This window comes from Syngnathus floridae, chromosome 7, assembly GCF_059516105.1.
Source record: "Syngnathus floridae isolate MCC-2025c chromosome 7, RoL_Sflo_1.0, whole genome shotgun sequence".
Lineage (NCBI taxonomy): Eukaryota > Metazoa > Chordata > Actinopteri > Syngnathiformes > Syngnathidae > Syngnathus > Syngnathus floridae.
The window spans coordinates 8,544,403-8,572,283 of NC_142419.1; the positions used below are offsets into that span (position 1 = coordinate 8,544,403).

A 27,881-nucleotide genomic window follows, 5' to 3' on the forward strand; every position below is an offset into this window, starting at 1 on the left:
TATCTGGCCCCCGGGGCTTCAGTTTGACACCTGTGTTCTACAGTATATTTATAAATTATTTTTTCCGCACCACCTATGCATCGGTCAAGCTCGGTAGAACACTAATCTTCCAGAGATTTTTTTTTTTTTTTAGGAAATACCAGGATTTTCACAATTTAGCAGTTTTTTTTAAATTGGTATTGTAACAACTATGTAGTCAAAGTATTAATCCTTTGCGCTTTAACGTTTGATGACATCACAATCGCAATAATTTGGCCCGCCCTGAACGTAACAATTGCCAAAAGAAACAAATGCAAGCGAACAACGACGTTGAGCTTGATTTATCTTTACAAAGTGCGCTTCAGCATCACGACAGTACTACAATCGGAACAGGCAGTCACAAAAACGGAACAAATTAGCTCAAGTTTTGACACGTCAGCTGTAGAGAATCGGACACATTTGAACGTTGCGCACAAGTATACTTCCGGGTTTATCTGACACCAGTGTTGAATATTTACCTTGGTGAATCGTCAAACGCCTACGGTAAGCTCTTTAAGTGTTTCGTGTGTAGCCTGCTTTTGTTTTGTCACATTTACGCCGCCCAACAAATTTCACAAATGTATGTGTAATTTGGCTTTTCGTGTGCTTTTCTTTATGTTCAGCATGTCGCTTCTTCCGCTGCCATTGCAATCAGGTATGCATGCCATCAAATAATTTACAATCCCCCACCCCGGTGAACCCCCCCCCGGTTAAAGATGTATTTTTAATGTATTACTCTACAGGAAATGCAATGTATCAGTTTGATGAAACCATCTTCAGCCAACCTTACTATTGTTTTATGTCGTAATACAAAGTCAAAAGTGCCTTATGCAATTGTTCAAGGTTGACGTTACATAAAACTGGACGATGTCATATTTGAAAACACAACTTGGCCAGATGCTTTCATGCACATTAAAAAAAAAGTGTATTCACACAATATTATGACCAACTGAATACAACTTTAAGCTCACCGCCCATATCATCAGCCATATTTGCCCCAGAGCAAGACAACTTACTTTGCTGTCTTTTTTTGTTTTGTTTTTAGTCAAATAAAGTGATTTTGTTAAAATTGTATTTCAGATTTGCTGATTGCACTGCACTCTTCAATGACTCTGGTGTTACCATGGAGCACCATCATCACGATCTAATTACGTATAAGAATGGTCGGCAGAGAAAGCAAGTTGGTCCTTCCCTCCACCATTGTCTAAGCTTGAAGGACGGTGCCATGACTCCGATGAGCATCTCTGAGACAGAAGTAGACGGGGTAACAGACAACCTCATCGCAGGGTCAGACTCCGAGGAGAAGATGCATCCCCAAGTGCGTCGAGGTATTCGGACCGAGTTGTGGAACGTGCTGCTTCTTCTCTTCCTCTATGTGCTGCAAGGGATTCCCCTCGGACTGGCTGGCAGCATTCCGCTGATTTTACAGAGTAAGAACGTCAGCTACAAGAACCAAGCTGTCTTTAGCTTTGTTTTTTGGCCATTTAGTCTCAAGCTTTTATGGGCACCGCTGGTGGATGCTCTCTACTTCACCAAGTTTGGTAGAAGGTAATAAAACATTTCATGGATATGTAAAATGCACTGTGAATTTGATTTATGAAACTTGAGTCTCTATAGTCATGCCCATGTCACTACAGAAAATCGTGGCTGGTACCCACGCAGTACCTGCTGGGCCTCTTCATGCTCTACCTTTCTCTACGAGTTGACTCACTGCTGCAGAGCAAGGGAGGCCCAAATGTGGTCGCGCTGACAACGGTCTTCTTTATGCTGGCATTTCTGGCAGCCACGCAGGTAGCTATCCATAAACGTCATGCTATGCCGACATATTCAAATTCTATTGTTAAAGTGTCACTACCAGATTAGTGAGATAAAATCCTGAAAGAATGCCATCTTTGAATCATGGAAATGAATTTTTAAACTTTCTAAGAATAAAATGAAGATGGAAAAAAAACAAAAAAAAGGATGTTTTTTTTTTTAATGCAAGATGCAGTCGTTTTTCTTAGAGACTGTTCTTCTGTCTTTGTCAGGACATTGCTGTCGATGGCTGGGCGCTAACAATGCTATCGCGAGAGAACGTCGGCTATGCATCCACGTGTAACTCGGTGGGCCAGACCGCTGGCTACTTTCTGGGTAACGTGCTCTTTTTGGCGCTGGAGTCTACCGATTTCTGCAACAAATACCTCAGAACGGAGCCCAAGGAGATTGGAATTGTCACCTTGGCAGGTAACTTGCTTAGCATGTCGTTCAATGCCACACTGCTGTAATTTTCAACATCTAATGTTTGCTGTTTGGCTGCAGACTTCCTGTTTTTCTGGGGAGTGGTGTTCCTGCTTTCCACAACGCTGGTGGCCATCTTGAAAAGTGAGAACGAGCCTAGCAAAGACAGGGGGAAAGATCCCGATGAGACGCAGGGGGTTTTCCAAACCTACAAGTTGCTCTTCACTATTGTCAAGATGCCGGCCGTCTTCACCTTCTGTTTGCTGCTGCTCACTGCCAAAGTAAGTACTCTTGTGGAGGAATTTGCCTTAACAAGAGTGCCACAGAGGCTAACTACCATTTTGGATTCCTGTGACAGATCGGCTTCTCTGCAGCTGATGCGGTGACCGGTCTGAAGTTGGTGGAGGCCGGCGTTCCGAAGGCGCAGTTGGCTTTGCTGGCCGTGCCTATGGTGCCTCTGCAGATCCTTCTACCGGTGTTGATCAGTAAATACACAGCAGGGCCCAGACCGTTGGATGTCTTCTACAAAGCCTTCCCTTTAAGGTTGTAACACAGACGCAAGTGCACTGTTCTGTTGGTTGCACATTTTGTTAAGGGCTATATTGTGGCAGGTTAATGGTTGGCCTGGGGTTCGCTCTGCTTGTTGCGTGGACACCGAGTGTGCGGCAAGAAGGAGGCTTCCCCGTTTTCTACTACGTTGTTGTACTGCTCAGCTATGCGGTGCACCAGGTGAGCAGTCTAACTTAGTTTGAAATATATTATAAAATCATTTCAATTAAGTTATTATTAGTTTGCAGTAATTTAACGAAACATGAACAATTTAGCAAATTTATAGTCATTTTTATTTAAAATTGTCTTTTTTTTCCCCCTCCTCATAAAACATATAAAACTCTTGGAAAATTGTGACTTATAAAATTATTTCCCCCTGAACATTACAAGTTTATTCCCATCAAACCAAGACTTTTTCTCCCCCCTTCATAAAATGACTTGAATAAAAAATTATGATGTGAGGTACTAACCAAAGCTTCCTGCCTACAGTTGGCTTTATACAGCATGTATGTCGCCGGTATGGCCTTCCACGCCAAAGTGAGTGACCCGCTCATAGGGGGAACCTACATGACATTGCTGAACACGGTCACTAACCTGGGAGGAAACTGGCCCTCCACTCTTGCACTTTGGTTGGTGGATCCGCTCACAAGCAAGGAGTGTCAGGGCGCTGTCAAGCAAACTTGTGCCTCGCCGGAGGCAGCAGGGGTAAGTGTGTCTTCTGCCGTCTATCTGACGCTGTTGTTCTGCTAGTGCACTGAATGTATTGAATGCAGCACGGACTCTTGTTTTCCAGCTGTGCGTCAAGGAAGGTGGCGCCTGCGTCACAACGCTAGACGGTTACTATGTGGAGTCAGTGGTATGCATGCTGATTGGCTTTGCCTGGTGGGTGTGGTTAGGGCCGAAGTTGAAGAGGCTGCAGGATCACAGTCCAGCTGCATGGAGATGCAGAGTTGCAGTTAATGACTAAACCAGTCCTATTTTCTTTTTTTTCTCCTCATGCAAATCAACATCTGAATGCTGGACCCTTTAATTTTGCTATCTTTTTGCATCGGGCATTTTGTTTCTTTGCTGAGGAGTGACCAAATCATGACCAAATCAGCTGGCTCGAACACTATCAAATAAGGATTCACTCCACTACCATATGCATCATAAGGAAAGAATGTTCACAATCCCACCCAAAAACTATGCACCATACCTGACGGATCACCTTCTGGTTTTCTTTATTAACTGATGGGAAAAAAAATATCGCCCTGTAGGATGATGCTTTTTTTGGGGAAGTTTATTTTACTAAAACGTACCAAGAACAGCAGAGCTTGGAATTTTTTGGCAGTTGGTGAATTTTTTTTGGGTGCATTACTGCAGTTGAACAAAAGGTGGCTGTAATACACAAAGTATTCCGCCAAAAGAAAGCTAACATCATTAGGGACAAGGATTTTGTGTTGCGGTCTGAACGGTAATGTAATATATACAAATCACACCCGAATATAGTAGCCAGCAACAATGAAACTATGAAGGAAAAAGTGGCACTTAGTGATTGACAATAGTCTGAAAAATATGGTAGCAATATGTTTTCACTGGAAATTTAGTACACTTGCACAAGCCATCGCGCCTTTTACTTTACATTTTTTTGTAAAAGACAACCCCCCCCCATCTTTTACCTTACTGTTACAGGTCTGTAATTCCTAACCAGGTGGGATTAGACCTCGACTGGAACAGGAGTGTCATTTCTATTTATATTTTTTATCAATGTTCTGGATGCTGGTATAACCCTGCAAATTCTAATGGACTGTTTCGGTGTTTGAATTTTGTAAGCTCAATTTTAATGCTTTATGTGTAGTATTTGATTATTTTTCTCTGTGGGCGGGGGGGGGGGGGGGGGGGGGGGTCACTGCTCTTCTTCTTTACTTGGGTCTGATTTGTCATGTGATAACATGTGAAGTGTGCCTTTTCAAGTGGAAAGATTCAAACAAAGTTCTACTCAAGATAACCATTGTTTTTAATATTTTTTTTACAATTTTTTTGGGGGGTTAACACCTTTATTTGTGTTGCATGCATACTTGAAACCCACTTTCTGCCAAGAACTTATGCATTTGCCCGTTAGAAGTTAAAAAATGAGTACAGCTTTACACCTGTAGAACATCACCATTACAAATGAAAAGGCAAAAGCTACTAAAGATGTATGAATTGTGACAATGACCCACTGCTTTGTTTGTGAGACCGAGCATACAAGATTTGGTTTGCAGATTCCCACTAGTTAATTTTTTTTCCTATCCCAAAGTACCACTTCACCTTGGGGTTGGATGTTGGCATGTCTTGAATATTTTTTAATGTTTTTTTGTTGACAATAATTTGATGAATTTCTTCCATGATCATTGAATCGGTTATGCCCATCCCAAGGCCTGGCAAGCTTTGTGTTAAATCTAGTGACTGAAAATAGTCATCCTAAGATGCCTTGTGAGAATACATATGGTATTTTGAATTGGTTTTTGGTTGGTTTAATTGGTCACAAAGATGTCTTGTGTTAAAATCTAGAATTCAAATTATGATGGAAACAGGGTTGGACAGTTGTGTAAATTTTTATCTTGAGGCTGATATGAGAAGTGACTTGAAATACATCTAATGTCATTAAACACTGACTTGTGGCTGTGAAGTGCTGTCACACACGAAAGACACAAAAACAACACACATTTTTCTATTTTATTATAATTTCCCTTGCTTAACCAGGAATTTTCAAATGTCCTCCCAAACAAGTGAGCTTGGAGGTAGCGAATAAGCCCAAACTCATGAGAGCATTCAAACTGGAAAAAGTGCCCAGATGTCACTGGGCACAGTGACAGTGGGATGCTTATTCGTGTTATGTTAAATGACAATAATGCAATCAGACATCCTAAGAGGGGGGGCAGATTAATTTTGTATGGGTCTCCAAGCACATCGAACCTGGAATGCCCCTCCTTCCAAATGGCAAAAAGTCCAAACATAATTGATATGTTTCATTTAGGCTCTTATTCATAATTGATGCATAGCACAATATTAGATGAAAGCTACAGCCACCACGATAGACCTAATTGCATCTTTTTTTTCACAGAATCGAGAATCATTTGCTGTCTCCCAGCAACATGAGCAACTTCAATGGCATTCACTAAATCAGCATAAAGCACTTGGATGTCTTCTTGTACAGCAGATTGCTCTTTTTGCTAAAAAATATCTCTTGCTGGAGCTCCTCCGAATGTCTTCGGTCGTTCCTCGCACCAGCTCAGTAAGATGTGGGAGGGGATCAAACGTGGAACCAGAAATGTGGCGACGACAATGCAAGCTGGTAACAATGATGTATGAACCGAGGCACACTGGCTTCCCGGATCAGCATCCCACCGCCAGGCTGACAGCACATGTAGTGTGTGGATGGGCAAGATTTGATTGAAATTGTCTCTAGCATCCGTACGTTTTTGCTTTGCTTCTTAAAAATATCAACAAAAAGAAAAAAGTCAAGAAATAAATTGGAGGGGAGTTGGGTCATAGGTTCATACGTAAATGCTCGGGCCTTTTGGCCATCACAGGGTATGCTTGATGCTTCATCTGAGCCAGGTTGACCCCAGCAGGTTGACGAATTGGAAGAGGGGCCGAGGCTTCCGAGTTGGTGGTCACATCCATCTGCTCTGGAGTGGAGACTTCCATAGCCTGGTCCTGAGAAGACTGGAGGAGAGTTGGTCCTCCGCTAGGGAGGAGGGAACTCCGTAGCCAACAGTCCCCTCCTGAAAATTTGACTGGGCTGAAAGGATGGAAGGAGAGAGTAGAAGGCATGAAGAAATGCTAAGTTAAAACAATGTAAACATTCACTGGCAATTCACAATTATTGACATGACCAATACTGTGAATCCTCGTTTTCTTAAAAAAATAAAAAATACAAGAACTATTTTAACGGGGGTTTAACGTATTTTAGCAGTGCAAATTTCACAAATTGATTTCATAACGGTTACAGAGACTGTACAAACTGAATGTAGTCCCGAGAATCTAATGAGAGCCAATATGTATAAAAATTCAGCTTTTACAAAGATGACAATGATTAGTTCCATACGTCAAGTCAGTTTTTCTTTTTTACTCAGCTTTGACCACATTATGATAGATGACAACATGAAGCTGTTTTACCTGAGAGGCGTTCTAGGGCTGTCAATGAATCGCCGAGGCGAACGGATTTTTGGCTCAAAGGAGAATTTCTCTTTGATATTTTCCAGGACTGAAGGAGCCACATAGGTGAAGCCCTGTGTGAATGTATGCGGCACATTATATAGGGAAGCAAGGTGAGTGTTTCTGGTCAAAAAAACAAAGAGTCCAAATGAGCAGACGTTACCAAGAAAGCTTGATTAGCACTTTCACTCAACGTCGAGTCATCAGGGCTGTCGACCGGCGTCTGACTGGTGAATTTAGAATCAAACTGACTCACATCTTCAGCGGATTGCTGCAAAGTCAGAGGGAAAGGCATCATGAATGAAAAAATTCAGAGAAACACATTGCCATCTTGATTTTTGAGTCCCCCAAATGAATTTTTCTACTTTGTATTACAAGCCAAGATCTGAATTACAAGCAAGCTTTGGATGTGTCATGGCTTGAAAAAAAAATTAAGATGATGCATTTTCAGACTTTCAGTTTATTGAATGGGACGAGCAGTCAACCACCTAAATACAAAATGAAAACACTTGCAAGGATTAGGCCAAAACTCACACCTAGACGTTTACAACCAGATTAAGGGATGCCAGCTCATCTTAGTGTCACACATCACTATCTAGAGTCATTACAATTTATAAAACAAACGGTGGACGGCGTGAGAATGCCACGAAGAACAGAACCCTTACTCAGTTACTGCTAAACTTATCGTTTTATTGTCATGACCTGGAGATTTAAAAAAAAAAAAAAAAAAAAAAAAAAAATCTACATTATGCCATTTTGTGGATAGGAATGGTAAACAACAAACTGAGCCTGCATAAGTAAAACGGGTCCAGTCTAAAACAACACGTGGCCCCCTACTCACCAAGAAAGGTTTGAAAGGAGGCTCGACTTTCCGAGCCAGCAAATCTTCCCAGTTGATGTGTCGGAAGAAGAGATGTGCCTGTGGGACATGATGACGGTTAATTGATGCCATAGTTGAGACGGAATTCATTTGCCTGTTCCTTTAATGCAGAACACACTGAATTGAGGAAACTTGCTAGTGCAGGTTTCTAAATTCATGAGGAGGGCATAATAAAAGTCGCCTTGCAGATGTGGCTCACGTGCTAATCATTGACCCAAAAAAACTCTCAACACTTAAGTTGAACTTGAAACCAATGAACCCATGGAGACAAATGATAACACGTACAGCAAACCAAACTTTCTCTTCACACGTTCTTAACAGCCCTCGTTACGAACGCTCTGTCTTTTCACACGTCGCCTGAAGTCGAATGCCGGCTGAGCCGAGCTCTAGTGAGGTATGTCAAGGCCTTGCAAGATTTCCTTAATGCTGACATGTCGCATGATTCACAGAAGTTGCATCTCTTCTAATTTAAAATGATGCTCACCTGCACCTCCTTGGCATCGTCCGCGCCTGCTCCCAACCGCGATGAGGCGTTTCTCTTAAGCAACTGCACGCACGTTTGAAGTCATTAGAAAAGCATATTCAAACTTTGCAGAAACACTTTGAGGTAAAATAAAAAAACGCTACCCGTTTCAGGAGGTCTCTGGCTTCCTGTGTGAGGTAGGGTGGCAGGCTAAGCTTGCACTTCAAGATTTTGTCGATGGTCTTCTTGCGGTTTTCGCCAGTGAATGGCGGCTATAGACGGAGTTGAAAAAGAACTGTTCATTCACCGCGGGACTCGTTCTACATAAGGATTTGGAAATGTGGGCAAGAAAAAGGCAATTTTGTGAGCCACACTGACCGCCCCGGTGAGCATGTCATACATCAGAGCGCCCAGACTCCACCAGTCTACGGCTCGATTATGTCCGCTTCGCATTAATATCTCCGGGGCCCTGTACCAATAAGAAGGCATGTCTCATTCAAAAAGCAGGAAAGAATTTGTGGGCGATCCAAAAGTAAAATTGTGCATAAATATTCGTGTTAGGCGGGGGCGGAGTTACTTACATGTATTCGATGGTACCACAGAAAGTGTGAGTGACTGTACCGTCGTGAATCGACTCTTTGCACAGTCCGAAATCTGTTAACTTGACATGGCCTGGAAGGAACACGCATGCATGCACACACATACATATGTAGGTTTAGATTTCACATCTAATTTGTTCAAGCTCTTTCACTTATATGGTGAACCCCCAAATATTTGCAATTTGGTTTTTGCAAATCCACTTTCTTTAACGGTTTTCACTGAAAGACTTTTATTTTGTTGTATACTGCGTAACGTCAATTAAGATTTTAAGTTCAATTCTATTCTGGCTTCTGCTCAAGACACATGTAAAAAAAAACATTACTTTGGCGTTATCTGGTGGAATCTTGCCGTTATTGTTGGATGCATAAGATAATTATCGCAGTATTCATACACTTTTATTTGGTGCCGTGCAATTTTTCCTTTTTTTTCCTTGGCTCAGTGAAGGATGGAAAGCACTGATCTAGTGGTTGGTGTCGCACGGTTTTGTGAACCAATATCTTAACACTCTCACGCACCTTGATTGTTCAGCATGATGTTCTCAGGCTTCAGGTCTCTGTAGATGATGCCCTTCTGGTGCAGGTGACCCAGAGCCATCGAAATCTCAGCTAAGTAAAAACTACAAGGAAAGACAATAACCTTATTCGCACTATTCACATTTCAAGCCTTAAATAAATGACCTCGCAGAACATACCCCCACCCCCGAATTTTTAAAAATCTTCTCACCAAGCTGTGTCTTCCATGAAAATTCCCTCCCTCTCCAGCTGCATGAAGAGTTCTCCTCCTGCAAGGAAAAACACGGGGCGTGAGTGAATGCACATGTCACCTGGTAGCCCGCCCTTGACTCCTTTGCAAACAAGCACAGATTCATGTTTTCCCACCACAAATTTTGGACAGCGTCAACACAAGACAGTACAATGATTGCAACCCAGCGTATAATGGAGGTGAAAACCTGACATTTAAATGTCCTTAAAGTAGTATAATGCATCATCATGGTGCTCATTTGAGTCACACAGGTCAGCTGGCATCAATTCCAGCTGACTTTGGGCAATTTTCAATTGGAAATATGCCACTCAAGTGTGAGATGCATGACGGTTGCAAATTTCACAAGACATCATATGCAATACATAACAAGTGAGACGAGCGGATTTCATTCATAGTAGACTAGCGTGTTCGGCAGGGATATTCAATGATGTGCTTTGTTTTTAAATATTCGAATTATTGAAATCTATTTTTACACTTGTGAAAGAAAACTCACACAAAGCGCGAAAAGGCATCACACGTTTGTAGTTCAAGTTAAGTGTGTTAGGACACTGTTGTAACGTCAACCAGTAAGTTGTTTTGACGCTTCTATGCTAGTTAACTAAAAACTAAAGTTGATATCTTAAAACCTGCATGGATATTAAGTTTTAGAACGGCATTCAAATCCGAACAAATTGTAGGTCGATCAACCTCCTGAAAATGATTGCGTTCTTACTCTCCTAAATTTGTGTGTCAGGTGTGCACATTGTAGCACTGACCGCTCAGGTACTCCAGGATGAGGTACAGCTTCCCGCCTGTCTGAAAGGCGTAGATGAGATCAACAATGAAAGGGTGCTTCACCTCCTCCAGGATGTTCCTCTCCGCCTTGGTGTGGGCTGTGTCCTTGGCATTGCGTACAATCATTGCCTGTCACAGACCCAACCACGATAAAAACAAAACATGAAGTTGTTATGAGACCCAATAAAACAATTTGCTCACTTAACTGGAAAAGTGGGAGGTGTGAGCTGAGCTGAGTCATTGATACACCTCCACATAGATAGTGACATTTGTTAATGATTGCTAACATGGCAGATTCAAATGTCTATCATTTTTTTATGAGTAAATAAACACAGAGCCATATTTGACAAATCCTCACTGAAAAAGTCAGTAAAGGAATATGTACTGAAACAACTTATCATCATATAGCGTGTGAGTAAAAGAGCATTTCATTGTTGAGGCCGTCACAATACATGGCTGGCCTGGAAAGATAAGATTCTTGAAGTCTCTCATGACACAGTGGTTGGGAATTACCAACTTGGGCCTTGTACACACGCGGATTTTTCCAATTTTAAAATTCAAAATAAATAATAATAGTCTCAACACGTAACACCACATGAAAAAGAATGATTTGCAACTTCACAAATACGGTCTTCAACAAGTCACTGGGGTTGTTGGGGCCAATCAAGGGGAAAACAAGCAGAATCATCTGAGGCAAGCGTGCTGACGGTGCCAAGGCTGCAGCACAGCAGCACACATGGCAAACTTCCAAACTGGCCCAGAATCTTTTTAACACTACAACCACTGGCCTCAAGCAGTGGCACTTCAAAAGTTAAAAGCCTTCAATATTGATGTTGAAGTCGCAAAGCTTCGCATTTCAATCTGTCATAATCCATGACATCATACAAGCCATCAGAATATCACTTGAAACTTCTGTTCGCCTGCGCGTGCATGGCTTGCTCTGTGTTGGAATATTTATAGGACTTGGATTTAGGATACAAAAAATACCTTTTTTAAGACTTTCATGGCAAATATTTTGCCTGAAGCGGCTCCGACGACTTTTCGGACTTGAAATACCTGTAAATAGAGGAAATGTTATTTATGAGCTTGTCAAAAGAAAAGTTGAAAAATCAAATAGGGCGAGGCTTTGTGCCTCTTCAACACATACCTTTCCATAACCGCCTTTACCCAGAACTCTTAGCAGTTCAAAACACTCTGGTCTAATATTTTCTGTCCCCTGATTGACATTATCTTCTGATATCTCTATCTTCTCACAACCTTCCATGTTACTGCAAAGAGACATCCAATACAGAAAAACATGTGGTCATACAAACTCTGGTGAGCAACGAAATTCAACACTTACAATTCAAATCCGCTGCACTGGTCCATGATGTCATTGATTTGTGCCTGGAAGAAAGAGCAGATACTGATGTGAAACAAAGAAAATAGCAAGGTGGACAATAAAACAATGCTTTTTTACCTATGCATTAACATCGATATTTTTTTTTTAATTTTCGGATAACACTTTTGCACACAGTGAATGTCCTGTTTGGCCTCATTAACATTTATGGAAACAATCAAGTATATAAAAACGTAACAACACAGTCGTAAAAGGTGGGTGGAGATGTCACAATTTTGTGTATTTAGTATTTTTTCATAAATCCATACTATTGGTCAGTCCACATGTGTAGGTTTAATATTTATAATTTTTTACCAATCTTAAGTGTTAAAAACGGCTTGTGGTCTTTGATGCTATGATGTTAAAAGAGGAACATAAAAGATAAGCAACATGCGGTTTTGGGAGGATCTCCTGCAAAGTGATGATTTGAAGCCAGCTATATGCTTTTACTATATTACATTAAATGAGGTTTGTCTATTTAAAGTGAAAGTGCTTCTGTTCATGATAATTATGAGCTGTTGCAGTGCATCACTATTTCCTGAAAATCAACTTGACGCAAGACGTTTAGCAACAATCTAAATTTAAACACTCATTTGCTTTTAAAAATAAAACTAATCTGAAATATAAGCTTGATTTTAATTCACATTAGTTTGTGATAATACTATTAACTATGAAATTCCTTTAACAGCAGGCAGTTGTGTTGTCCTAGGGAAATGTAGTACTCTGCATACAAGCAACAGTAGTGTGGAGTGCATTTGGGCAGATTCCCGCACTACAAGTAAGAACTCCACACAGAGCCACTCTGTTACAGTACTGCCAAAATAAACTGTTGCACACTGAGACACATTTATCACTACTGCCCAGTAGCCAAGTAAGGCTGTGCTTGCACAACTCCAAAATGACAGCTATGGCATTTAAACGTAACAGCGTCGCAGTTCTACTAGCAGCTATTCGGCAGAATCCAAGTCAACTAATTTGGCTGCTCTGAAAGATGTGCGGGGTTGAAAGTGGCGCGCATGTTAGCTTGAGCTAATGCTACCCGTGAGGAGGCCCGGGAACTCCGGCTGCGGGAGTAGGCCTGCGGTGGTTGGCAGGCGAGCAGGCAGAAAAGCGGCTAACAGCTAGCTTGCTAGCTACTGTGCATTAAGAGTTTCTGCTGTGACAAGCCAAGCGGCTCCGTTCAGAAGCTTTAAAGTACCTCGTCAGTCTCATCATCGGAGACATTTTGCTCCGGCTGGTCCAAATCAATGTCAAACACTCCGGCCATGGCAGCGCTTCGGTTCGCTCTGTCACAGACCGCAAGAATTACGTCCCCCGCCTCATGGACAAACACACACCGCCGCCATGACCGGCTACTACACTGAGCATGCGCAGTGCTGTGCACAACCAAAGGGGCGGTGGGCGGTAACCTTTTTTTCGTTCTTTTTGTTTGTTTGTTTTCATTTTGTCACAAAACAATGAACTCTGAGTCAAAAGTCCCCGCCTCGCCGACCGAAATTATTTGTTTAGGATCCAAACGTGGTGGCTACACATCGGAATTATTTTTTTTATTGTGCATATAAATGTACCCGTAAATGATCGAGCTTGTAGTTTGAAAATATACTCCAAGGCCAAAGTAAAATAGGGAGATTTATTCTTACAAGAAAAGAAAATCTTATATTTTGCAAGAAGAAATTAGTCTATTTCCTAGATGAAGATATTAAATTTATTCACGTAATATTACACCCCAGAGAAAAAATATGATCTTATTTTCCTCAAATTAAATCCTTATGCAGAACTATTTTTGTATACAAGTACATAGCAGCTCTATGATGATGATTATAATGATGAAATGTAAAAGTATGCAACGATTTAATAATTTTATACTTACTGCTTTGTGCATGTCTCCCCCCAAAAATTGTATCACAGACTGCTGTATGTGTATCACTTGCAAGCGTTAATAAATACTTTAAATGATTTCATTTCTCTCACCAAATGAATAAAATCTTTGTAAAGGCTGAATTTCTCAAATGTATCGCGTCTTTGATTGACCTACTTTGCATTTAGTTTGAAAGTACAACTTTTTCGTGACGGAAATTCCGCTGTTGCAGTGGCGGCAACCGTGAAACACATCTCCGGTGTCGCTTCCAAATCTAAACATGACCAACTGTAGTTGTTATCAGTAGCCAATTGCCTCCATGTAAAAATAGGCATATTGAAAAAAAGATGTCAGTGGTTACGGTTCAGTTGGGTCAGTGCGGCAATCAAGTAGGTCTGGAGTTGTTTGATACTCTTTACAATGACGTTCAAGCATGCCAGAAGAAAACATACGCTACTGCCAGCTGTGAACGCTTTTTCTACCAAACCGAGGATGCAGGTAACACGTCTCCCATTGCGTGTCATTTTATATCGACTTTTACCCACTTTCCCTTGATAGTTGTACTGTTACGTTTTTCAAAACAAGCAATGTTGCAAACCGTCGAATCATGTTTGTTTATGTCAGAAAAGTCGCAAGACTCATGTGATGTCACAAACCGAAAGTACGTACAAAAGCTTTCCCTTTCAACGTGGGCTAAATGATCAATCATTAAGGGAACCTGTTTTGTAGACATGGACGGCATTCAGGTGGTCATGACAACGAAGATGCGGAGGATCCCGGAAGAATCACTCCGGGAGTGCATGACAGTGGCAGAGAAGGCTAGAATAGTGTCAGGCTACAGCAGGATTATTTTCAAGGGGATTTGTAGTTTCAAATATTGCATTTTAAATACTGTATATTATTTGTGACAACAACCACAGATTGATACTTTTTTATTTCCATCTTTGATTTAGATCTTGTTGCCAGGGCAGTGCTGATTGACATGGAGCCAAAGGTCATCAATCAGAATTTCAGCAAGACTGCCAAATCTGGCAAGTGGAAGTATGACGATGCATCAAGCTTCAACCAGTGGCAGGGGAGTGGGAACAACTGGGCCAACGGGTGAATTGGCCACGTTTTATGATTTATGTCAAAAGTGTAATTGTAAATTACAACTAGTTAACTAGTATATTTTTTTATTAGAAAATAAAGGTGGGTGTGGGCACAGGCTGCATAGTGTCCTAGCATAACTAGGTTTTGAATCCGAACAATGGCTTTTCTGCTTTCCTCCCACATTCCAAACATAATTAACAACTCATCAAAATGTGATCCGCATAATGAAGAGGACTGTTTAAATATCAATTGTAATTGAATCAGGACATTTCTTGCAGCTGTGATTGTTTTTTTAAATTGTAAAAAATAAATGCATATTTTTTTCGTCATGTACTCTTAAATATAAAAACAAATCCTCAGTAATATTCTGTATGACTAGCTCAAAACTTGCCTCCAGGTTTTACATCCAGGGCCCACGCCACAGAGAAGCGATGGAAAATATCTTGCGGCGTGAGGCGGAGCGCTGTGATGGACTGCGTGGTTTCTTGGCCATGATGAGTGTGGCGGGTGGGACGGGTTCTGGAGTGGGCACCTACGTCACTCAATGTCTGCGGGACGTCTACCCCAAATCCTTCATTATCAACCACCTAACCTGGCCGTACGGCACAGGCGAGGTATGAAGACTTGGTATGAAGATGTGCTGTTAAAAAGGAATAACCACTGTGTGGCTTTCAGGTGATTGTCCAGAACTACAACTCGGTATTGACACTGGGTCACCTCTACCAGCTGTCTGATGGCCTCCTGGTGCACGAGAATGACACGGTGCACAGGATTTGCAGTCAGCTGCTCCATATTAAAGACATCTCCATTGCTGATATCAACATGGTGATCGCTCATCAGCTGGGCACCATCCTTCAGCCTGTGCTCACTGCTGACTCCAACGGAGTCTACAGCAGGAATCCTCTTGGTGAGAGACACTGCATGATTGATTTGCATTTCCAAGACTTAACACATGACAGTGAACTCACACATCTCGGTGCCATGGAACTGTGAGGCAGTGAGTTGAAGATCTTTATTCATACAGTAGTTGATCTCTGCTTTGCCCTCAGGTGAACTTGTGAGCGCACTCGCGTGCCACCCAGAGTACAAGCTGCTCAGTGTGAGCACCATACCACAGATGCCGAGTTCCTCCATAGCATTCACCAATTTCAGATGGCCAGCTCTGATCAAACACCTGCGCCAGATGCTCATCTCCAACACCAAGATGGAGGAAGGCAAGTGTAGCCAAAAAAGGGTTCCGTTAATTCTCAAGGCTAATTGACAGTCCAGTCTGTAAAATGCATGAATTGTTTCGGGGGGGTCGCAACAGGATTTCATTTTCATGAATTTACATGCTCAATATGAATACAGCACAACTCAATTTATTAAGTTTCCTTTAACAATTTGTTAGATGGAAAAACAGTCCTCTGAATTTTGCAAATGAGACTCGTCACTCAAAAATATGTAAACTCCTGAATAAATGAATTGAAAAAGTTATTGTAGTGATTGGAGCAGCAGTAGCTCATCTGTGAGGACTTTGCAACTGGAGTGTCACAATCCTACAAAAAACATTTGCCATTTTAGCATTACTGTTAACATTGTTAACACATCTGTCAGAAGCTTATATGATATAATACGTTGACAGGTATAGACTGGCAGGTACGTCCATTGGCTGTCTCAGAGCGGACCAGGATTCGGACTGGATCCAGTGTCAACACTTCCTTGGCCAATCTGCTCATACTGAGAGGCAAAGACGTGTTCAGTGCAGAGACAGGTTGGACAGATCAGTTCAACATGTACACATTTCACACCTTCGTTCAAAGTACTCACGTGAACCTAAACTCCACGACACTAGGTAACTTTGCCGATGCAGCCCTTTACAGCTCGTGGCTCTCGCCGAAAGACGCTTTCAACGTTTGGAAATGTCCAGTGTCGTTTAATAAGTACGAAAAAACGGCTACGTTGGTCAGCAACAGTCAAGCTCTGATTGAACCATTGGACAACATAGTGAGAAAAGCTTGGAGTATGTTCGCTGCAAGGTGGGTTTAACCACATTAGTTGTTCTATGGTTAGATAAAAAAATAAAATATTGTAGAGTATCAAATATCAGTGTATGACCATTCTTGTCATGTTTTTTTGTGGAAGTTATTGTAGTGTTATTTTTTTGTTGCAGGGCCTACATCCATCAGTACACAAAGTTTGGAATCTCAGAAGAAGAGTTCCTTGAAAGCTTTGCTTTTGTAGAGCAAATCCTTTCCAGCTACAGTCAACTTGGCTGTAATGGATAAAACAGAATGGCCGCTGTGTTTTTCCTTCAAGGACTCCAAAAACACATGAACGATACATGCATGCTGTAAATACTGTACAGTTTTTTTTTTAATCTATAGGTCTAATAAATCATTTTGTTGCTCGAAGCATGTGAAATACAACAGAATGCAATTTCAAAGGAACAACACATGTTGTCAATCGATTTATTGTCTAGTAATTCAAACAACATCTTTAGCATGGGTTATATTAAAGACAGTCCATTACTCCAAGTTCAGTACATGCTACATAATAATTGAAAGGCAGTTGATGATGACCCACAACTTCAGTCAGCTTACAGACCACTGTTGCCACGTGAGACTTAACAGCCAACACCAGTCTGATAAGCTAGCTGAGAAGGTGGACACTTGATGGTCACTGGCAGGCTGAAACAAGAATTATGAAGAATAGGAGGCCACCATTGAACCACTGATACCAACCGTAACTTGGACGCAGCCATCTGTGGAAAGCGGTGCTAATTTGTTCACTTACCTCCAAGATGATCATTTCTTCAAGAGACATACATTTCTAACAATAAGCAAAGCAATGAATCACGCAGTGTCATTATAGAGTTTATATATGATCCAATCCAATGTCTAATTTTACATAACTGAATTAGAAATGGTTCTAGTTGCCTTAAAGTACAGTGTCACTGCAAACTGTCATTTGTTGGATTCAAGGTGTCTCCTGCCCATGTAGTATTAGAATCCAAATACATAAAGTCCATGATTAAGTTATCTACACAATGTGCAAACCAACAACACAATTTACATTGATATTGCTTTTTCCTTTTTTTTTTTTTTTTGGAGAAATGACAATTCCAGTAAATAAAAGTCAAAAATATGAATATCCCAACCCTGAAAAGAGAGCAGTTATCCTGGCAGCACACCGCACACAAATCAACAACCACTCATACATTAATATTACAAAATTAAATAAAAAGTCAAGAACGACTGTCAAGGGAAGAAGTCAAGACTTTCCCATCTTTGCATAAGGCATCGCATCTGATAGGCAGTGCCTGTACACAGAAGACACCACCACCGAACACTTCATGTGTGAGGTCAAAGTATGGAATCATCAGAAATTAAGACCATTAAATTAGCAGAACAACCGGGTGCTTTGCGCACACTGAGTGAGACGAGACAATTTACAAAAATGATGGAGACGGATGTTCAAATGCAGACACGCACATACCAAGGACACAGTCCGCTTTGGAGCGCGCAGCCTTCTGAGCGTGGAGGGTGAGATTTGGCGGGAAGTCATGAGCGGACACGGCTGCAGGTGCACAGTCACTTCTTGGATGTCTGTACCGCCTGTTGTCACTTGGTTTTCTCCACCAAGTGCCTTTGCTGCTGAAGCCGCTTGGCATAACTCTGAGCCATGGAGTTGACAATGGAGATGACAAAGTAGCAGACCATGACCAGCACCAGCTTCTCAAACAGCCAGGAAAGCCAGTTGTCATCCTGGAAAGCAACAGTGACAGTAGATCATTGATTACCACACCAGAATACTGCAAAATGAAAGGTTCATGATTATACAAATGCAGCAAAGACAAATTATTTTTCTGATAACTTAGACAATGCTTCCCATCTATCATGTAAGTCAGCATTTGCGCTTCCAGAATATTGTGGTATTTTGAAGCAACCTTTGAGTTTTCACAGTTTAAAATACAATGCTATACAAATAAGCTGGTCTTGCCTTGAAAAGTTGCTTCTCAGTAATAGCAACTCAAACATTATGGACCTCCTAAAAATTGAGGAATTGTGTCTATAATTACATATATATCTAAACTTTGTATTGTACTTAAACGCAATTGTGATGACAGGCATAAAGGGAAAAATAAAATAATACAATGTAGCCTCACCCACATTAGTGTTAAAATACTTTTGGACATAATCATTTGAAGTAATAAGTCAAGTGCCGAGCCATATAACTATCATGTCTAGTAATTAACTCGAAGTAACCAAAGTTCTTCATGTGAGATGAAAGATAACTGTGTGCAAATGAAATAGGTTGTCCTTACCGATGACTTGCTTCCTTGGCCATGATGCAGCTTGTTCCTTTGTGCTTCCAGGTACTGGCTGAAGGGCTTCTGGAGTGACGGTCCTACTTTGGGTATAGACCTGGCAAAGAACAAATCAAAACAGAGCTCAGAATGACTATTTGTACTTACCCACATATCTACAAAGGAACAAAAAGACTTTTTCTATTCATTTTCAAGCAAAGATCCCAAGAGCAGCCATCCTGCATGTGAGTCCAGTAGGAGGAGAGGCAACTGAAGCACTTGGTCCTCAGCCCTCCTTTTATACTCCTTAGCTCTCCTCAGGCTCTTGTGTCAGCCGCTTCAACCGGGAAGTGACTCGACATGATGTCATCACCCTTACCACCATCTGGGTGCAAATACATCTAATCAAGGCATACTTGCATCCTTATTAGGCTGGGTATGCTATCTCTTCAGGTGACGGAGCAAAACACAATGGGCCCATGATTTATGTGCTTTAAAAGCAAATTATTTATTTAAAAAAATAATAATAAAAGTGAGTGAATCACTGAATATAGGATCAGTACAAAAGGTTACTGTCTAGACTCGACCACGCAAAACTAGACACTACTAACCAACATCAATGATGGCTGATTTCACTTAGACTGACTTGTTACCGCGTCATGTTATTATACTCTACAATAGGCCGTGCATCACAGCGAGTCAGCAGGATTCTATCAGAATGTCACTGATTTCCCAAAACAGAAGTGGGATCCCTATTCAGCCATCTACTGAGGTCTGAGTGTCATCAAAGTCCATCCATTCTTTGTGGGCATTGTAACAAGTTATTTATTGGGCGTAAGGTTAATTTGAGAGGATTTTATACTGTGGTGTTTGTTATACTATGCTGAGATTAGATCAGAAAATAACCAAAATACTATCATTTTTTTTTTTTAAATTATACGTTAATTTTTTTTCCAATAACATATGACCTAATCATGGCTTGACATCACACAGTTTTCACTTTGACAATATTGTTAACTGGGTTGATTTTGCACCATTGTTTTTAAGCAATGTTGTTTACAACTAGAGTCCAAACGCAGATGACTTGGATATTACATTTGATGTCCAAAACACACAAGATAAATTAGCTATAAGGTAGCTATTGTGGCAGACGGTTTTAATTATTTAAGTCGAGGTTCAAGTTTCCCCACACTGCTCAGGAATATTGTTGAACTGTGTGAGTCATATCAACATGTCTGAATGGGACCTCACATGCCTGACCACCAATACTGCAGAGATGCAAATGTCTGGCGGGAAATGCGGACACCCGTCCCCTCTTCCCCCTCCGGTGAGAGCAGTTACCATATTTTTTGGACTTTAAGTCACAATAATCAAAAATTCATCATGAGAAAAAAAAACATGTTGCTCTGGAGTAAAAGTTGTATTTTTGAGAAAAACAGACTAAGAACAGTAGAATTCGAACACCCACCCAAAATCCATATTGCCTAATTGTGGGCACATTTGTTAGAAAATACAATAAACATGTTTTAGATCTTATTTTACAATTAAACTCGCAACTTCTACGTAACAGAGGGCCATGGCTTTGCAACAACAATGGATCCAGGTTTCAGGATAACCACTGAAGTCAAGCACCTGACCGACTCACATTAAAGATACTTACCCAATGAGAGACACCATTTGTTCCACGATGTGTTTGCTGAAGGTGATGATAACAAACAGCTTCTGTTGACCAATACAACAAAATGCTGTAAAGCAGGAGAATACATCTCGCGACATTGAACTTTTGTATGACATCAGACCAAGGCTAAAATTGACAACAGATCTACCGATGTTTACTAATTACAAAATCTAAATGTGACAATAAGTTCGATTTCAAGCTGCCAGGAGATTTTTGTGGTTTATAGTGTTAGTGGGGGGCATACTGCAATATTATTCTCCACTCATAAAAGTGATCAGCATTTGAAAGTGTGACACATAGACCCCCTGGACAATTCTAGACAGGATATGACTTGTAATGGCCTCCAGGTTCAAAGCATACACACAGACAAAGCCTCAAACCATTCAAAGCATTTTAGTAGGCTAAACTTTCTTCAATAATGTCCACTTTACATCCTCTTGAACCCCCTGCTGTGTGACAGGACCCTTTGTCAGAAATTTGTGATGGTGAGGTCACTGTCTGGTACCACCCAGGGATGGAAAGGTATAAGACTATAAGACTGACAAACGGAGTCAATCAAAGACTTATCAGCCATTTGTGGAGAAGACTGAAAAATGATCTCTTTGGCAAGCTTCTGGCTTCTTTTCTATCTGTTTTTAGTGTTATACATCCTTTATTCCTGTGTTAGTTTTTTATCCACTGTGGGTCATGATTACAGCACAATTAGTGTTTTATTTTGGTAGAAGTTGGCATCTACTTGCCAGCTTCTGACAAAGTTGAATGGAGGCACGAACCTGTATGTGCATCTTAATGATGGCTTTCCCAATGAGCGTGGCCCCAAAGAAGGTCCAAAAAGGAACCAGAAAGTGTCCACACGTGATTCCCGCCAAGTCAAAAAGTGGATTCGGGATCTAAAAGGACAGATATCAAAGGGTTTGAAAATTGTCCCCTACGTAATGGTAAAAAAATACAAAAGCATTAACACAAATCTTTCCTACTGAAGCACAAGCCAAGATCCCAAAGAATCCCACTTTCTGCACCATGTGTTGGACTCCCATTTTTGCTCTGGTGACAAAATCCTGAAAGAGGGAAGAAGAAATTGTGCAAAACTAAGTTACAACATTGCTGTAACCAGATGTGTTCAATTCTCCTTGGGTGTGCCACTCTTCATAATAACGTATAATAAACGGCAATTTAAAAACGGTATGCTGATTCAGGACAAATGTAGTAAACACTAAATCTTTTATTCAACTTCACAATATCAATGAGAGTAAAATAGGGTGATTTTTTTTTTAATTTTGTGTATGGCTATGCAAAAAATGTTAGTTTCAGTTGGAATAATGCTAAAATAGTTAAATTTAATATACATGTCGTATTTGTATAAAATGTTTCCATTTTATGATACAAAATGGAATACGTTTCAAAATACATAAAATATACACATTTAAAATCTATAATTTATGAAATTCATTTCAAATTCCAATACCTGTCAAACATTTTTATTTCCCTCCCTAACAACAGCTTCATATACAGTAGATATTAAATATGAAATATCATACATTCATAAATAATTCCTCATTTATTAGCCAAAGAAATCTAACTGAATTGATCTTTCATAACTAAATCAATCAAGGTCAATGTCCTCTCCACATTAAAAGTGATTGTATTGCATTGAATGTACAATATGTTGTGAGAAAATGGTGGTACGTTATGATCATCATACAATACACAGAAGACAATCAAGTTTTCTTATGGTGGCAATCAAGTGTGATCTAATGAGGAGAGATGGGATGATGGCGATTGTGAAAATGTACTGTACACCAGGTTTCTCCAATTACCGTTCCGCTGAGTCAGCATCTGATCTCAGCAGTGTCCAGTCATGTGAACCTGCTTCCTGACAGAGCTGTCTGTCATTCAAATTAGAGACCCGTGAAAAGAGAGGGGAGGGCGGGAGAAATGCAGACAGCACAAAGCCCGGAGGATGATTAAAGGGGGAGCAGTGCTCAGGGTGACTCACGCGCACACACAAGGATTTACTGGAAGCGTAAAGAGGGAGGGGCTTCACTGAAGTCACGTGGCTTTATGGGACCAATGACTGGACAGTTGTTTCATGGTCAATGGCATTATGAGGACTACCCATTTTGATAGAAGCTGCATAGTATGTGTTGTGCATAATATGTAGGTAAAAGAGGAAATTGAGGTTATGATAAATCCATATTCACAGTGCCTACACCTCACTAACAATGCCTGTTTGCAACACTGACCTGTGCGTTCTCAGCCTGCTCCAGCATCTCCTCAAACTCCTCATATTCTTCATCTTCAGGGTCAGCCCCAGACTGACGTGCTGCTCTGGCCATGAAGTATGGAGGCAGTTCTCCGATGGCAGTGCCTGCACCCTAAAAAGACACGAGATATGATGTGCAGCTTTCTGAGGAACACGCACTTGAGAGTTTGGTAAGAACAAGGTTGGCCGGATTTCTGCGCCGGTAGAAATGCTGGCCTAAATGCCTGAGGTCAATTCTGTGTGACCTGCTCCTGGCACTAACCAACACTTTTTTTCCCCAATATTAAAAACAACATCCACTTACCCACATGCAGGCTTCCAGGCGGACCTTCGACATGATAGAGAAGAGGGAGATACTTCCCTCAGCCCCCGCAAGTTGAGGACACACAATCTGGTCTGGGTATGGAGGCTCTGGGAAATCTGTTGAGCTGCACTCATAGGCTGCCAGTGTCACTGATGCTATATGAGGGCCCTTAGAGAAACAAAAAAAGAAACACATTCAATCTACTACTGTATGTTACCTTGTAGCTTAGGGGACAAAATGAACAATGCAAGGGAAGTACTGGAGTGTTAAAGTTGTGTGCTGGCTATGCTAAGTTTACTTTGAAAAATATGATGCAAAAATCAAACAAATTATTATATATTATGGACATTTATGGCTGAAATGCTTTGGAACTTTTTTTTAAAAGTCATGTTTTTGGACCGGTGCAGTAATTTTTCAATCATATTTACAGCACATCCATACAATACGAAATTATTGAACACAAGCAGTATCACCTCCCTGAAGCTAGAGACAGACAGTGGCTGAGTCACAAAGTGTAGTCTGCCATGTCATCTTAAATGTCTGAAAAGATGCGTTGTTGGGCTTCACCACCTGGCCTCAATAAGAATGGGCCCACCTGTAGCCACACCACAGCGACTCCATTATGCCGCCTTCAAGTGAGAGAAGCAACTCTGACACAAGACGGACAGTGTACGATTACAGCGTGATGACGGCAACCTGTCCTGCAATCTGAAGCTGCGCCATTATGTCACACAAGAAAGAATTCAAACAAACAATATAACCATTGATAGTCTTTATGTATTTCAAAGGAATCCGTAGTAACGTCCAAAAATGAAGACTGTGATTCAAAATGAGAGAATCATCTGATTAAATCCCCTTTCCATGAACAAAATGATGCCATCATTGTCTTTGGGGGATTACACTGGTGGTGAGAAAATGCTCTCCACCACCCCCCATCCACCAAATAAAATCACTCTCAGGCCAAGTAGCAACACCCCAACAAAATTATTTACAAACATATGCCTCCATTAAAACAGTATTTTTTTTGGTTGACAACCTTCACTGCCACCAATAATATAATTTTTTAAAAAAAGATAATGGAAGCCATGTTTCATACTGGCGGTCAAACCTCCCTCTCACACTCACTCACACTCACACTCACACTCACTCTCACTCTCACACTCTCCCACACACTCACACTCTCTCACACACTCACACTCACACTCTCTCACACGCTCACACACACTCTCACACACACACACACACACACACACACACACACACACACACACACACACACACACACACACACACACACACACACACACACACACACACACACACACACACACACACACACACACACACACACACACACACACACACACACACACACACACACACACACACACACACACACACACACACACACACACACACACACACACACACAGATGGGCGAGCATATTAGGTCACCTTCTCCACATGAATCACACGACCACTAACATAGATGTTTTCACATCTCCTTGTGTGCTTTGTAAGCTAGAAACTGTGAAACAACAAAAGGAAAAAATAAGGGGATGGAAATAGCTGAATCATGTGCCCAGTGTAAGCACATATTACCAAGCCAATTTATAGCCTCCCCATCTGCTTGCATCTCTGGATTCCTCATCTTTCCCAAAAACCATACACATACACACCCTCACACACAAAAAAAAACCCCCACCACTTTAAAGTTATGCGCGGTCATTCAGCAACTGCTTGTTGAAGGACATGATATTTTGCTGGGGTAAACAATGAGTACGGAATATGAAAATCAAGGTCAAATTAGAAGTGAAGCAGAAATCTGAAGAGCCAATCTAAACATTTTGTAGGGATATTCAGTAAAAAGTACCCAGTCGCTGTCCAACGAAAACGATGGATAAAAAGACATTCATTGGGAGACAAATGTGCTTCATGACAGCATCAAAAGTCACCAGAATATACTAGTTGTATCATAACTAAGACTAAATACTGGAACATTTTTATACTTCTGGGAAATGTTGAAAGCGCTTTGTTCCATCCAATTATACACTGCAAGACGAAGCAAGATGGCTTCTCAGAACTGTATTTCAAGAAACGATTCTCGCTCTAACTTGATGGGTCAAAACTTTCTGCAGAGCAGTTTTCTGTGATTCATCCATATTTCAAAGAATGGAAAATGTTCTTGGGCTGATCAGACTTCCATGAAAGGCTAAATGAATAACAAAAATCAACCAAATTGCAAAACCTGAGAGCTGTTTTGTATGTCTAGATGTCCATTAGCAGTGTGTTTCGAAACAAATGTCAGGCGAACACCAAATTGAGAAAAACCTCCCGCTTCCCATTATCGAATAGGGCCTATATTTAATCGGTATATCACACAGTGACGGTATTAGTCCCAATCAACAACCTTAGCTGCTAGTGCTTGGAAAATCAGGGAAAATCAGCCATGAGTAGAGTGGCTGTTGTTCAACTGTATTTTTCCATGATGTTCAAACTTCAAAGTAAATCCTGCATTCATATTTGCAAGATAAATACCATGCGTGCCACCTTTCCCAAACATAACTGGAATCTTACCAGATAAAGAAGGAAGGTGTGCAGACCAGTCCCAAGGCCAACAGAGGACAGAATACCTAAACCTACCCAGTACGCACACCAGAGGAACTTCTTCTCTAGGTACTGGACATACTGAAAAACAAAAAGAACAATGATTTGGATTTGAAAAATGAATACCAATATCTTGACACACACTTCTTAAATAACACATTTCTTCAAATTATATTGAGGTTAGTATAAAAATGTGTAAAAACGCTGCACATATTAATGATTTAATCACAATATTTAACAACAACAATCTAAACATGTAGGAAATAAATAATTAATCAAATGTGTCCAGTATATGGAACTGTTTTAAAGGGTGACTTATCTGTAACCTTTAAACTGGTGATATAGGAATGGTGCTGTTTATCTTTCACTCACACGCACAGACAAAACTCAACCTTACTTTTTGATGTGATCCTTCTATGGAGTAGGCGGCAGAGAAGAAACTACATAACACCAAAAATAAGAACACAATGCTTCGTCGTTGCCAAAGCCTGAGAAAGAGAACACATAAACAAAAATCGTCACATTTTAATTCTGTCTTTTTCATTAGGTCATGGACTCTTGAATTTTACACAAGAGGACAAAGTCAACAAACTGCCATTACATGGGTAAAAAGTGAAGTGTGTAAAAGATGATTTATAAAAAAAAAGACAAAAGACCAAGGAGAAAAACCAGTTGGGCTTCTTACTTTATTGTCCACTCCTTTAGCTTGATTAAAGTCTCTAGGAGGAAGTAATGTAGTGTAATAACAGGCCTCCTCCATAACACAAGAGACAGGCGCTCTTCCTTATCTTTCTGTCGCCTCTCTCTTATAGTTGAATCTGCAAACAAACCACAATTCTGATGATCCAGACGTTCTGTACTTGCATCTGCACCAATTACAACATTATGTTCAATGGTCAATGCTGAATGCATGCTGCATCTGATCCAATTCTGTTCTGTGACTTTTACAACCAAAAATCGACCTGCTTGCTGACTTGCGCAATCATCAATTTGCAATCACGTGACAACAGCAGAGTTGTGTGACAACGATTAAACGAACTGAATTTCGCAATAATAAATCGGAATATTTCTAATCACCAACCTGTGGAGTTGCCATTCTGTTTTTCTTTAGTTCCTGTGCGTCTTTGAGGTTTGTCACAACTGTCTCCATTGGCTGCCATGTCAGTCAATGTTACCTGGAAAGTCTGCGGCAAGGAAGACAGAGAACACATTAGCATTACAAGTTGTTCGAGCAACCACAGTGTCAGTCGACTACTACGGCTCCTCGCCTTGACAGCTTAAGCGGTGTTTAAAAACATTCGATTGTAGTGTTTAAAACCACAAAAAATATATATATATTAGTAAAAGAAAACAAAAGGTTTCTGAGTGCCACCACACTCTTTTGTCAACACTTGCCAGAAATAACCTTGCTAGTTAAGCTAGGCAGTGGCAGTGTTCATTATGGGACATGATTGCAACACACTTCTTCACCCCCACTTGCTAACCGGTTAGCCAACCCGGTGAGAGTGGGACCTTTGAACGCTACAACCAAACATGCACTTCAGAGGTCAAAACGAACCTCTTAATCGTGATATGAGAAACGCTTCTATGTTCCCGGTAGGTATAGTTTTGCCCAAATCGCGTTATATATGGAAATAATCGGGTGGTACTTGTTCAAATGAAATGACAGCCATACCTATTTCCTGCCTTCTTCACCCGGAAACAAACGTGGGACGTCAAAATAAAACCTTATGTGGTTGCTCGTGAACAGAAATATGTAATAAATATATTTTTAAAGAAAAACACAGAATTGTTGGTGGAATAATTATCAACAGTCAGTACTTACTTTTCAATCGATCTTCTGGTTTTTGAGAAAAATCCACTCGGCTTTTTAAATCATATGCTTTTAATGTGAAAATTATATTGATACTAGCGACGATGCTTTGCGGCGCTCAATGAAAATAATTGCTCTTTATTCCATTTGCGGTG

The 27,881-nt window shown here is 40.8% G+C and overlaps 4 protein-coding genes and 1 long non-coding RNA gene across 16 annotated transcripts; 2 read left to right on the forward strand and 3 right to left on the reverse strand.

Moving 5' to 3' along the window:
* The first annotated feature begins 283 nt into the window (after positions 1-283).
* Positions 284-5,414, forward strand: slc33a1 (solute carrier family 33 member 1). 2 transcript variants are annotated; one of them, XM_088380402.1, is made up of 10 exons: positions 284-522; positions 642-673; positions 1,099-1,566; positions 1,656-1,809; positions 2,046-2,241; positions 2,317-2,516; positions 2,594-2,778; positions 2,847-2,964; positions 3,274-3,489; positions 3,578-5,414. In XM_088380402.1, exons 3-10 carry the CDS (start codon positions 1,142-1,144, stop codon positions 3,749-3,751), a joined length of 1,668 nt encoding a protein of 555 aa, XP_088236528.1. In that variant the 5' UTR covers positions 284-522; positions 642-673; positions 1,099-1,141; the 3' UTR covers positions 3,752-5,414. The 2 variants fall into 2 exon arrangements, with proteins under 2 accessions (XP_088236528.1, XP_088236530.1); XM_088380404.1 differs by lacking the exon at positions 642-673.
* On the reverse strand, positions 757-3,601 carry LOC148395033 (uncharacterized). Of its 2 annotated transcripts, none has more exons than XR_015859372.1 (3): positions 3,379-3,601; positions 2,489-2,771; positions 757-2,391 (listed from the first exon to the last, which is right to left on the reverse strand). It is a non-coding gene; the product is annotated as an uncharacterized LOC148395033 (long non-coding RNA). The 2 variants fall into 2 exon arrangements; XR_015859373.1 differs by having other exon boundaries at positions 3,255-3,601.
* A 53-nt stretch (positions 5,415-5,467) lies between the features above and the next one.
* rps6kb1b (ribosomal protein S6 kinase B1b) lies at positions 5,468-14,099 on the reverse strand. 3 transcript variants are annotated; one of them, XM_088380405.1, is made up of 15 exons: positions 13,859-14,099; positions 11,788-11,831; positions 11,593-11,713; positions 11,433-11,501; positions 10,427-10,574; positions 9,633-9,690; positions 9,425-9,525; positions 8,891-8,981; positions 8,688-8,778; positions 8,474-8,581; positions 8,331-8,393; positions 7,808-7,885; positions 7,130-7,237; positions 6,928-7,040; positions 5,468-6,550 (listed from the first exon to the last, which is right to left on the reverse strand). In XM_088380405.1, the coding sequence occupies exons 1-15, from the start codon at positions 13,961-13,963 to the stop codon at positions 6,295-6,297; spliced, it is 1,554 nt and encodes a 517-aa protein (XP_088236531.1). In that variant the 5' UTR covers positions 13,964-14,099; the 3' UTR covers positions 5,468-6,294. The 3 variants fall into 3 exon arrangements, with proteins under 3 accessions (XP_088236531.1, XP_088236533.1, XP_088236532.1); XM_088380407.1 differs by lacking the exon at positions 13,859-14,099 and adding an exon at positions 13,694-13,842; XM_088380406.1 differs by lacking the exon at positions 13,859-14,099 and adding an exon at positions 13,022-13,211.
* On the forward strand, positions 13,890-17,911 carry tubd1 (tubulin, delta 1). 4 transcript variants are annotated; one of them, XM_088380411.1, is made up of 9 exons: positions 14,031-14,179; positions 14,411-14,536; positions 14,633-14,782; positions 15,171-15,387; positions 15,449-15,680; positions 15,823-15,987; positions 16,398-16,526; positions 16,608-16,791; positions 16,926-17,911. In XM_088380411.1, the coding sequence occupies exons 3-9, from the start codon at positions 14,664-14,666 to the stop codon at positions 17,038-17,040; spliced, it is 1,161 nt and encodes a 386-aa protein (XP_088236537.1). In that variant the 5' UTR covers positions 14,031-14,179; positions 14,411-14,536; positions 14,633-14,663; the 3' UTR covers positions 17,041-17,911. The 4 variants fall into 4 exon arrangements, with proteins under 4 accessions (XP_088236534.1, XP_088236535.1, XP_088236537.1 ...); XM_088380409.1 differs by lacking the exon at positions 14,411-14,536 and having other exon boundaries at positions 13,894-14,179; positions 14,635-14,782; XM_088380410.1 differs by lacking the exon at positions 14,031-14,179 and adding an exon at positions 14,249-14,342 and having other exon boundaries at positions 14,411-14,782.
* Positions 17,616-27,770, reverse strand: vmp1 (vacuole membrane protein 1). Of its 5 annotated transcripts, none has more exons than XM_088380417.1 (12): positions 27,739-27,770; positions 26,995-27,097; positions 26,599-26,731; positions 26,311-26,401; positions 25,884-25,994; positions 23,307-23,474; positions 22,983-23,114; positions 21,717-21,797; positions 21,513-21,629; positions 20,722-20,783; positions 19,080-19,179; positions 17,616-18,519 (listed from the first exon to the last, which is right to left on the reverse strand). In XM_088380417.1, the coding sequence occupies exons 2-12, from the start codon at positions 27,071-27,073 to the stop codon at positions 18,376-18,378; spliced, it is 1,218 nt and encodes a 405-aa protein (XP_088236543.1). In that variant the 5' UTR covers positions 27,074-27,097; positions 27,739-27,770; the 3' UTR covers positions 17,616-18,375. The 5 variants fall into 5 exon arrangements, with proteins under 5 accessions (XP_088236543.1, XP_088236541.1, XP_088236540.1 ...); XM_088380415.1 differs by lacking the exon at positions 27,739-27,770 and adding an exon at positions 27,589-27,635; XM_088380414.1 differs by lacking the exon at positions 27,739-27,770 and adding an exon at positions 27,472-27,585.
* Between the last annotated feature and the right edge of the window lie 111 nt (positions 27,771-27,881).

Coding starts and splice junctions, on each gene's coding strand:
- vmp1 (XM_088380412.1), bottom strand. CDS start 27,130: ATGCTAATGTGTTCTCTGTCTTCCTTGCCGCAGACTTTCCAGGTAACA. Junction 23,475..25,883: donor ACACCTTCCTTCTTTATCTG/GTAAGATTCCAG, acceptor TGTTTCTCTAAG/GGCCCTCATATAGCATCAGT. Junction 18,520..19,079: donor GCCAAGGAAGCAAGTCATCG/GTAAGGACAACC, acceptor GTTGCTTTCCAG/GATGACAACTGGCTTTCCTG.
- tubd1 (XM_088380408.1), top strand. CDS start 14,029: ATGTCAGTGGTTACGGTTCAGTTGGGTCAGTGCGGCAATCAAGTAGGT. Junction 14,180..14,634: donor CTACCAAACCGAGGATGCAG/GTAACACGTCTC, acceptor TCTTTGATTTAG/ATCTTGTTGCCAGGGCAGTG. Junction 15,988..16,397: donor CAACACCAAGATGGAGGAAG/GCAAGTGTAGCC, acceptor ATACGTTGACAG/GTATAGACTGGCAGGTACGT.
- rps6kb1b (XM_088380405.1), bottom strand. CDS start 13,963: ATGTTTAGATTTGGAAGCGACACCGGAGATGTGTTTCACGGTTGCCGC. Junction 8,582..8,687: donor ATGACATGCTCACCGGGGCG/GTCAGTGTGGCT, acceptor CTCCGTCTATAG/CCGCCATTCACTGGCGAAAA. Junction 7,238..7,807: donor CTCCTTTCAAACCTTTCTTG/GTGAGTAGGGGG, acceptor CTGACTTTGCAG/CAATCCGCTGAAGATGTGAG.
- slc33a1 (XM_088380402.1), top strand. CDS start 1,142: ATGGAGCACCATCATCACGATCTAATTACGTATAAGAATGGTCGGCAG. Junction 2,242..2,316: donor TGGAATTGTCACCTTGGCAG/GTAACTTGCTTA, acceptor GTTTGGCTGCAG/ACTTCCTGTTTTTCTGGGGA. Junction 3,490..3,577: donor CCTCGCCGGAGGCAGCAGGG/GTAAGTGTGTCT, acceptor CTTGTTTTCCAG/CTGTGCGTCAAGGAAGGTGG.